This window comes from Achroia grisella, unplaced genomic scaffold (assembly GCF_030625045.1).
Source record: "Achroia grisella isolate CSIRO2021 unplaced genomic scaffold, CSIRO_AGI_Agris_v1 utg5290, whole genome shotgun sequence".
In the NCBI taxonomy this organism is placed as follows: domain Eukaryota; kingdom Metazoa; phylum Arthropoda; class Insecta; order Lepidoptera; family Pyralidae; genus Achroia; species Achroia grisella.
The window spans coordinates 314,624-326,834 of NW_026712918.1; the positions used below are offsets into that span (position 1 = coordinate 314,624).

A 12,211-nucleotide genomic window follows, 5' to 3' on the forward strand; every position below is an offset into this window, starting at 1 on the left:
TAGATTATTGATACAAATACACAGATGTTTTTTTTAAATAGTAGTAAAATAAATTTAATGTAAGATGCATAATATACATAGAAATTAACCAGACAGATACAAACATTCATAGTTATTAATACAAATATCTGATCCTGCGAGGAATCTAACCCGCGACCATCGGAAGTAATGCGGTATGCCCATTCGCTAAATCACCGAGGCCATAATATAAATAATAAATAATTAAGAAATAAATTCTAAATAATTCCACTCCAACCACACTCTATCTACACGACTTTTCGCCCAATGCTAGAACCGATGACTTTTAATTGCAGCTTGGTAATTTATTGTGTACGTATTGCAGTTTTTTTTCCGCTGGCAACACCGCATAGCGGGGTATAACTCAAAATAATCTAGTACAGATATCTACCTTGACTTCCCTGATATATGTACACGGGCAACGTGAAAGAATTTGAATTTTTCCTTTTAATTCCGAATGACTGCTGGTAATTGCTTTGTTAGTCTGTTGGCGTGCACTACTTACTGTTAAAATGTTGCTACACCATTTTCTAAAGAAATTGCAATAGTTAATATAACCTAAAAACATTTCTCCTTTATTTTCATTTACTAAATCAAATGTAAATTACTTTATATTGCTCATTTTGCTAAAATATATTTTATGTAACTAGATTGATGACCAGTAATGGTAAGAGGTATTTTTTTTATTGGGTTGTTTAGGCTATTGTCAGATGTTTGTAGCACCTGTAGCACTGCGACCTACATAGATCTATTGTGCGCGCCATTTTTCAGAGTTCGCTGCCTAGACCCGTCAGGAACAAGAATTCTTATTAGATTATCATTAACTATAACAATTAGCTACAACACTAACAAATCCACAGATTATCCATGGCTGTCGACCACGCCCTCTATAACGCGAAGTTATAACCACAACAAGCTAAACTTAGTTTTCGATTCAGTTTTATAACTGCAAACGATAGACAGGCAATAAATGAGCTCCCACAACTTATAATTGCTTCATTTCGTAGTCAGAACTAAAATCTATACGATGCACTCGGTGCCTATGGTAACATTATAAATCAGCCGCCATTTCTATAGATACAATTTCAATCAGATTAAATATTCCACATTCATTTATTTTGTACTAGCTACTCGCCCCGGCTTTGCATACACCGTACATGTATTATATATATAAACCTTCCTCTTGGATCACTCTATCTATTAAAAAAAACCGCTTCAAAATAGTTCGTTGCGTAGTTTTGAAGATTTAAGCATACATAGGGACGAACAGACAGCGACAGCGACTTTGTTTTATACTATGTAATGATGAAAGTTTGCATTTGCTAGTATTTTTGACGGCCTCATTGGTATAGCGGTTTAGCACATTCACTTCCGATGGTCGCGGGCTCGATTCCTCGCACGACACAAATATTTGTATTCATGAGTATGATTGTTTGTATCTATCTGGATGTTTTCTATGTATATTATATATATATTTACGATAAAAAACATCTATGTATTTGTATCAGTTATCTAGTACCCATAACACAAGCTTTAGCTAGCTTAACTTGGGTCTAGATGGCGCTATGTGAACTGTCCTGAGTTTATAACATTGCATATTTAAACATAGTTTTAAATTAATTAATGACTATAATAATAAACACACAATTCACCCAGCGCCATCTAGTCCCAAGTTAAGTATTATACATAGAAAACACGCAGACCGATACAAACAATCATACTCATGAATACAAATGTTTGTGCCGTGCGAGGAATCGAACCCGCGACCATCGGACGTAAAGCGGTGTGCTAGACCGCTATACCACCGAGGTCGTATAAAGATATGTAAAGACTACGTAAAATATGGCACGATGAAAAAATGCGGGTATATGGTCACTATAATACTTATTCATTAATATACATTATCTGATATGATGGTACAGTTAAACAACTTAGTAACTAAACATGTACATATACATCTCTATCTATTTTTAACTAAATAGATTTTCGTCCAAACTGCACAGAGACATTATTTTTCGCAATTTAATTTAGTTTACCAGCTATTTTCGTCCACGTAAAAACATAGACAAGTTTCCCGCCAATTTTACTACCTGTCAACGTCAATTCAAAACGTATTTCCAAACGTCAAAATCTAATTCACATCCAACATTGAACCGTACCGGTGTATTAATAGAAAAATAATATCTGTGGACACGTTCTCGTTTGCTGAGTGAGTACCATTAATTTTTACCATTTACACGTCGCCCGTTCGATCCTGCCCACACCTGATTGATACATGCGACGTATATTGTCAGTCAACAAATATTTTGTAAAAGCATTTTGACCGACTGTGAATATTTATGAATTGTACGCAAACAATCGTCATGATAACTCGTTAAAATATCCGAACGTAATATAACTAACTACATTTAATTTCGATGTACATGAAAAATATTTCTAATGTCCGTCATAAACCAAATAATATACATATTCCCATAATCTTTTACTTTAACTGCACAAAAACTCGTGTCCGACTATTCATTCATTCACGTCATTTATCATTACGCCGTGAAATGAAACGGCACGTCAAGCAGACTGAGCGATAGATATGTAAAAAGGAAAATCCACTCGTAGATACTTTCCGAACGTCTTTTTGTTCCGTGCAGTTGGTATTGCTCGTCGGATTTCGCCGTTTGAATTTAGAATCGGCATTGTGAGTTTCCTCGCATCCATCTAGCCGCTCATATTTTGGCGGTTAATAACGGTTTCCCGCCGATTCGTTGTCGGCGACCTCATGTTTGACCAGTTTGACAGATCGCCAACATGGATCCCGCTTCCTGACGGCAAAATGGCGTAATATGCCTTTTTTATTCGACCACTTGTCTTTCATGACTCCTTTTATGATTGAGTCCTGTACGAATTTGTGATGCATTGTCGAGGGCGGATTGGTTGGTTTTTGTTACTTTATCATTTGGAGGACGTTAGTCTATTATCTGTATTCTCGTCGCTTTGTTATTTCAGAATATATCTTTTTCTTTTAAGCCTTTATAGTTCAAAAAACTTAATACAATTCTCCTAATTTGATGATTCTATCAAAGCACAAAGAATATCTATCTAATAAAAGCATTGTTATGACTATATCCAAGTATTTTACAGAAGGATTCTTTGCATTATGTTAGTCACATAAAATTGTGTGACTGTTATACAGACAAAGCTATAATAAATAAAAAGCCAGTTATAAACACGAAACCTTGCAACGTTTCATATCTTTTCAGTTCATCTCTTCAGTTTTATGCAGATCAGCTCATAACAATTGCAGTAGTTAAATAAAATGCTGCTGATATAATACTGATTACTGTAAGACTAATGAATGAATTGCAGCAAATTATAGATAAGAGGCATGACATTTTAGTCCTCCTGACAAAGAATTAGTGGTATCACGGATCTTACATGATTAGCTTAATAACCTTAGTGCTGTACATATATATAAATGACCAGGCTCATTAGTTCATTGTACATTCCAATTAGATAAAAATAAGGATAACGAAAAGGAAAATATAAAATTTTGTTTGATATCAAAACTGAAGATTTTTATTCTTTCACGCAAAAACTACTAAACGAAATTTGACAAAACTTTACAGTAATATACGTTCTACATCTGAATAAGATATAGGCTATAAATTTCAAGCGAATGAGACCGCAGGCACAGCTAGTGATTAATAAAATAACATTCCTTACAATAATACAGAATGTGACGCGTAGTAGGTAGCACCTAAAGATCGAACCGCCCGCCCGATAGCCGACCGGAGACAGAAGCTAAGAGTTATGGCCGCCACATCTATTTGCATTCACTCGCATGCACTTCGAAAAGAATGTAAATATATGGAGAAATATTATCTAGCAGAACCACAAATAAAACTACTTACAGTTGCAACAGAACTTTGCATATTTCATACTAAAGATACATTTTTTTGTACATATATACAGAAAACATCAAGACCATGTAAACAATCATACTCATAAATATAAGTGTCTGCATTGAGGATTCAAAGACGCGACCATAGGAATTAGAGCAGTGTATTAAACCGAACCCGTCAAAATCTTTATCGTCATCTATTGCATGTCTAATGACCAAAATCTCTCCATTTAAAGGGCCATTTCCTAATGATCTCCACAAAATAAGAGGCACACAACATAATCGCTATTGTCACACGTGGCTGATCACAGACCCGGCCCGCTGAGGTCCAAAAAGGCTGTAATTAAACTAAAAATGCGGTACGCGGGACTTCAATAAAAACCTGTAACTGTGACGGCTGGCGGTCGAAAACATAATTGTCCATAGTAATGATTGTAGGTAATTGTGGAGGGCTACCCTTTAACCCTTCAGAAGGAACAACCCTTGGACCAAGGTTACGGGTCAAGTCACAAGCGTCTAACTCTATGTTCCTGTTCACGCGAATATCTAATTTGGTTTTACGAGTTCCAGAAATGTATACTAGATGTCACTGCTACGTATATACATGGTGTTAAAATTTTTGTTCATTATCGTAAATCACTTAGAACATTTATCGATCCTGCGTCCAATTCAAACGGATATCGAAATTACTGCGGCCTGAGGCTAAGTTCAAACCCCTAGCAGTGCCCTCAGACTAAAGTCGTATCCATCAGGCAGGATTGGCCTTTAGCCACTCCATAAGTCCTTCCCCCGCGGAAGGAATTATGGCTAAAGGCCACTAACTTTGGAGTACCATCTGCACTCGCCTCCTATCGTTCGGTGAAGCTGTAAAGACCAGCTGCAGCCAACAGTATTAGAATAATAAAAAAAAATAAGAAATATACCAATTTGTACAACACTATCCTTTGGTTTCATTTACCTTTAGAATACCAGATGTATTCTAAAGGTAAACGACACCAAAGGATAGTATTGTACAGTTCAAATCTTTAGTACAATACAAAATTGTTTCAAATGCTAATTTAGCATTTCACAATCATGATTCTCTTCAATATTTATGCACCAATAAATAAATGTTCATTGAATATCGCTCGCATATTGTTTTTATTACTTCATTTGCATTAACGGAATATTTCAAGTTACCAGTACAATTTATCTCTTCATAACGTGTTTCTTATTTGAAATAATTTTAATTGTTTTCATCTTTTAAAGGCTTTTTATATTTTTTTAATTAAGTTACGTCGTATGACTTGTAATAATATGTATCTTGTATACCTCTATTTACTTATTAATAAACTATTTCTGTAAAATGTTAAATTTTATGAACAATTAATTCTACAGTAATGCACTCTCCACTTAACTGTATATTAACTATTTAACAATTGTTTTAATGTTATTTTGCATATTGGAAAATTAAAAAAAAAATCTAATAGATTTTTTAATTTTGCTGCAACAGATTTAAAAATAGAAATTAAAATAACAATAACGTTCATTCGGAACGCAGGCTCATCACAAGAATATGGCAAGAAACTTACGTGTTGCTCTTTTAAATAAATGTCTTATTAAGTAAATACATATAAACAAGAAGGAGGCATGGTTCATGGTAATGTTAGATTCCAAATTATAACAGAAGTCGCAGATCACGCATATGCAAAAATTATATAAAACATATTGTTATATTCCACCTCTCTTCAATACACTTAGGAGATAAATAATCGATACAATAAACCGAACAATGTTGCCATATTCTATCATTAAAATGCCTTGCATATGTAAACCGACTGTTACCCGTTCTGGACCGTATACTTTTAGTGCTCGGGGTAAAATTTTTTCGGTCTGCGCAGTTGCTATTCCGTACCGCTACTTCGATTTATACGTTCGAGTTTTTCGTACCACGGAAACCGAACAATGTTCGTAATGAGCGTAGTGTTTATAAATGATTTAATCCACACTTCCAATATGGGGAGACGTGATAAACGCATACTTCAAGCTCCATAAATTTAATGCAAGACTCGAATTGATGGCTCGGCTGGATGGGCAATGACGAAAAAGTTACTAATTAAGAAAATTAATCATTTGATTTACTATTTGATAATTGATGATGGACCGATTTAATGCACTATGATATATTACACGCTATATCTAAGTATACTATGTAATATATAAATTGAAACCTTATTTGTTCTGGAACTTGATGGGAGAAGGAATTTTTTTAACATAGATAGATAGATAGACAATCTTTATTCGTATCCAGATAACACAAACAAAGAGAGTAGAAACAAAATTCAATTAACAAGTGTAAGAAAATAACACATAAGAATAATAAAATATTTGATGAAAATTTTCAGTATTTGCCAATTCTTGAAGAGATTATTCATTACGTCATTTAACGAACAACATTAGCAACTAAGAAAATAGAAAAAAATCTGACTGAACGTTAAGAGAAAAAAAACAACATACTCTCAGTTGATATTATACATTTGGTAAAAGACGAATGAAACCGAGAAGCATAGTTAGTTACTCCATGTATACACTCGAGGTTAGGTTGGAAGTATAAGACTCGGTGCCGCTTGTCACTTGCACCACCGTATTAATAGCGGTCAGGGCAGGGCCGAATTAAGACAATAATTACTCGCGGCTCTGTCCCGGGAAAATTTCGTTTCGGCTAATACTTTTTATGGTAGCGACGTACTATTTGAATGGACGAATATGTGTTTACATGACTTTGTATTGCCATACAGAATCCGATTAATACTTCTATTGTAAATTTACGAACATGAGATGTACCACAGACTGGAAATAAGATAGACAATGCATCTGCCACCATTTGTATGGCAACTGAGAATGTCAGTACTAACATTGATGTGATGTTAAAACTTGATACCAAACATAATTTTAAATTAAATATAAATGATTTCTTTTTTAATTAACTTGAGCACTTCAGATTTTTTTATGATTCTAATAACATCTTTGGAAAGTAGGTGCAACCGAAAAGAATAAACAGTTGCACTTTTCCAAAAAGACTGCTATAAAAATTTTATAGCGTAAACACAACAGATTACAAATACATAAAATCGCGAATATGAATAGGTATATTAAAACACAATTAAAATTAGGTAACAATATAAATCAACAAACCAGACCAAGCAAATAGTGATACTACCCATGAGGACACCAGCGAAATTGCGTATGCATTACCGGCTTTTAAGAAGGAATACACTCTTTTCTTGAAGGTTCCAATATTGTATTGTGGAGTCTTCCAGCAATGGTTGGTACCATTGCTGGAAGATGACTCCACAATGTAATTGCGACATCTATTTGTATCAAAACAAATCAATATGTATTTATTCATGAAGGTACAGACTCTTACGACATGTCAAATCTACCGTCAGTTCGGAGTACTTTTGAGCTAATATATATTACAAGGAACTCATTACTCTTTTCAAATGATCTTGTACATGTTTATAAAAATACAGATTCATTTTTACATTCATATTATCTTCATATATCTATGAGATGAATACATACAACTAGTCTATATGTAATCTATTTCGGGGCTCATTATTTTCTTAGTATTCGTATCTTCTACAGATGTAAATCTCGTTAGTCCCAGGCATTATTATAACTATTTTCATCATCTATATTGTAGTAATTAACATATTATTTGATTGTACCGATTTCGTCATTATACGACATTATTGCGGGCTTAGAACCTAACCAAAGATTTATTACAGTGTTTTACGTATAAGTAAAATATTCAAGGTCTCGTCGTAGAGATATAATTTACAATAGCATTTGTCGCGTGTGTGTACGAGATATCGATGTCAAGGCATTGGAAGGCAACAAACAATATTAAACCTTAAGCTATAGTTACAACATCCAATCTCAATTACAATTAATGAGCCTGGATATTCGATAAGGTATTCGAAAATCTACTCTATCGATAATGTGGTAAAGTTGATTATCGTGAACGTGAACGATTCGGTCTTGGAGGAAACGTCTTCGGCACAAATCAACCACCGATCATTAGCGCAGTAACTGAACAAAAAGTTTATAAAATAGATCATTACTCATTCGCCTTTTGTCAATGTCTCAATGTTATTGCTGATCATCCACGTAACTAAATCATTAAATTTGACCTTCATATTTATAGCTAAGGATTTTACGTAATTTTTTTGTACTACTAATAAACGTATTTCGTTATCGTAAACATTAGGTTCCCCAAAACATAGTTGAACGCAGTGATAGAAGTCTCTGCCGTTATACTCGTGAACGCATGCTGCTTGTAAAAAGCATGATGGGAGCGCAACATTTCAGCATCCCCTAAATGTTTAGCTATAGGAAGCATGATGGGAGCGCGTGATTTCAGCATCCCCTAGAAGTTTAGCGTTAGGAAACACGAAGGGGGCGTGTGATTTCAGCATCAACTAGAACTTCAGCGTTAGAAAGCACGATGGGAGCGCATGATTTCAGCATCCCCTAGATCTTTAGCAGTAGAAACATGATGGGAGCGCGTTATTTCAGCATCCCCAAGATCTTTAGCAGTAGATACATGATGGGAGAGCTTAATTACGGCATCCCCTAGACGTTTAGCTATAGGAAGCATGATGGGAGCGCGTGATTTCAGCATCCCCTAGATCTTTAGCAGTAGATACATGATGGGAGAACTTAATTACGGCATCCCCTAGACGTTTAGCTATAGGAAACATGATGGGAGCGCGTGATTTCAGCATCCCCAAGATCTTTAGCAGTAGATACATGATGGGAGAGCTTAATTACGGCATCCCCTAGACGTTTAGCTATAGGAAGCATGATGGGAGCGCGTGATTTCAGCATCCCCAAGATCTTTAGCAGTAGATACATGATGGGAGAACTTAATTACGGCATCCCCTAGACGTTTAGCTATAGGAAGCATGATGGGAGCGCGTGATTTCCGCCGCATCTATCTTGAACGATACGTATCTTCACGGCTGAGCGCCTCCACCTCAGCTGCAACAATTGATATACGCCGAAGGTCGACAAATAACACGTTAGCAGCCTCCATTATATCAATTAATGGCTCTTATTACAAAGCGACAAGGTCGCTAATTCCACATTGTTGATATGGATTTTATGGGTACGATCGTTGTACGGAAAACGTTGTAATTGTTTGTGTGTCATCGGGAAATCTATATATTAATATGTCAAGCAAAAACTTTGTACCACTTTTTACGGAAATAATGCGGACGGCGTTGTATGAAATTTCGCATAGTTATAGTTTATATTAAGGAGCACAGAATGTTGATAGTTGTTTAATTACGTATAGAAATACATTGATTCAAAAAATATTTATTCATTTTAGTCGCTTATGAACGTTTTTTGTATTGCTATTACTTCCTCCAGTCCAGTTCAGTATAGAGATGTAATTGAGAAGAACTGGCAAGAAACTCTACTATAAATACAGTTTGTAAACATTGTTTACTTATAGAGGTGTCTATGTCTACTATTAAATGAAATTAATACAGATTCTTTTTTGGAGATAACAGGTTTTGTCTCTGTTTTCGTTCAGCCTGATGACATCTTCAGGTCAAATATCGTGTAAAATATAACAAATAAACAGACAGACACATTTTCGCAATTAAATATTAGTGAAGATTGGTGTTAAGTTTAAATTGAGGTCGTAACTTAACGATTGTTATTTTGGTATTTCCATTATTCTGTAAAAATAACCATGACGATCGACTAATTAAGTAATTAACAATAACTTTAATGGATTACAGTTGATTCGTAGACAAAGTTAATTTTAATGTGACCAGTATAACGTTGTTACATTCAACTAAATTAGATTTGCGACTTTAAATAATTTATTTTAAAGGCTTTTGTATAGAGTAATACATTTTTCAGAAATTTTCACCTATTCTTCATTCAGAGCTAAGTAACCTACATTCATATATATATATATATATATATTTGAGAATGTTTTTTTTATATTATATTATTATTATTATAAAGAATAATCTTTGGAACATATATATTTATGAATATTTGAAAATAACTTTCTCCATATCAAATTTAAAAACATTTATATATATTTGTATTTATATATATCTTAGTATATTTTTAGTCATTTACGTACGTAAAATATTTATGACTAATTCAACAGTTTCTATCAAAGATAATGTGACATATGATATGTTACTACACTGTCATTTTACAAGAGAAATACTTGATAGGTATTATAAAACTTTTTTTCGAATTTCACCGAATGAAGAAAAAAATATACAACCAATATTAAAAATAAATTGACCTATAGGAACTAGGGACTGTAAATTATATAAAAAAATAGATATCCCAACAATAATACCACGCGTGCAAAACCGAAATGGGTTACAATTACAATAATGTTTTCACAATTCTGAGGGGTTTTTATGGGTGATAATGGAATGGTGTACCCGCCTGTGCTAACGGTTTACGCTGGCGGGACACTAGTGGAAGATGATAAGATGACCATGAAGGTCAGGTCAGCTAGCCCATTGTGGCAAATTGTTTCAGTTTCCAGGGGGAACCGCTTGATGATCAACCTGCCATGTACCTACATTGTTAGAAATGAGTTTATTTCTAACAATTTGGGGATTGCCATATTGCGGCACATGTTATCATTGCCAGTTTTAAAAATTGTGAAGCCTATATTAATGATTCTTAATTGCTTTCAGATTGCTCAACTGGTGGAGGAAGTGAGAAGGTTGCAGGCGTCCATTGCAGCGCTGAAAGAAGCTCACGCACAGAAACTGCAGCGGCTTGAAGAGCGGCTGGACGAGAAGAAGCAGCACATAGCCAGGTTGGAGGCGAGGCTGGACAACCAGAGGGACTACGATGACATTAAGAGGGAAATCAGGTGAGTACCAGAGTTACGCAAAATTCAACCCTAATTTATATGCTTAAGGTTGAAAATCAATTAGATGTCCGTCACAAATGTTTATCATAAATAATGAATAATCTAGTATAATTGACACAGTTATCTCCTAGACTAGGCAGACTATTATTAAACCTTGTACTATTAAATCAAATCAAATCAAATCAATATCTATATTACTAGACAATAGATAGACTAACTACTACTACTGTTAGACTAACTAAAATAAACTATCGGTTTATTGTAAAAACTAAACTTATACATACACAGAAACAAGTGGCGACATATATACAAATAACTTTTAACTACATGCAAATCAATGTATATACGGTACTACCATAAAAAGTTATCTGTCTGTTTGATCTTGGCGATTTTGAAGGGACTTTCACATCTATACATCTATATAAGAGTAACTTAGACTATATTTTTATACTTGAAATTTAATCACATTCCACTTAGACGAAGCCACGTGCCACAGCTTGTTTTCAAATAAATTATTCGTTTTTTTACTTATTAGTTTTAAGTACCTTATTTAACGACTTAATCGTTGTTGTTTTTAAGTAGATATGCCTTATTGCATCAGAATTAACGATCACAATGATACTAGTATCGTTATAAAATGCACAAGGAAACGCAGGCTGTGTAAATTTCAACATACAGTCGCCGTCACCCCGGCCACATTCAAGGTTTAACGTTTCAACATCACAAACACTTAATCTCTCTCAAACAAACGAGGTGAACGAACTGATGATAAGCTATCAAGTTTAATAACGCATGCGCTTGCTTCGTTTATACTGGATCCACGTCGAAGCATCGTTATTAGTGACAGAGTTGATTTTATTAAAAAAAAATGTTTACAGGACAAACCGACTGATAAACTGTTAAAGTTAAAAAGGTTTAGTCATATGTTACAATATGGTACACTGCAAAGAATGTATGATTTTTCAAAGGTTAAAGAATTAAATTTGAAATTACAACAACAACGAAACAACAATAGTGCTGGACAAGTATCGTTGTATAAAATGTGTTAATGAAACAACAAAAATAATAAAACATAACAGATTGGCTATATCCATAAATAAAAAGTAGAATTAAACGCAAATCAAAGATATTGTAGCACATTAAACTGAAAATTATTTCTTACTATACCGCAATAAAATTTCTTTTCATCAAATACTTGTGTATGTAAGTAACATACACGTTAAACGAGTCGGTTAAATCAGTATTTATTTAAGAATTAAATTTCAAATTACAACTTCTAACTAGTTGGTTTGAGTAGGTGCGTCATAAAACAACAATAGTGCTGGACAAAGATCGTTGTGTAAAGTGTGCTAATCAAATGATAGTGCATCAAAAATAATAAAACACAC

The 12,211-nt window shown here is 34.1% G+C and overlaps 1 protein-coding gene across 5 annotated transcripts in view; it reads left to right on the top strand.

Annotated features, from left to right (window-relative positions):
- Positions 1 to 12,211, top strand: part of LOC131847399 (homeobox protein cut-like) — a 204,487-nt gene that overhangs the window by 150,299 nt on the left and 41,977 nt on the right. For all 5 annotated transcript variants that reach the window (XM_059196973.1, XM_059196974.1, XM_059196976.1 and 2 more), the window contains one exon: positions 10,642 to 10,823. In XM_059196973.1, the coding sequence (XP_059052956.1) occupies positions 10,642 to 10,823 (182 nt within the window). The remainder of the gene's footprint in view (positions 1 to 10,641; positions 10,824 to 12,211) is intronic.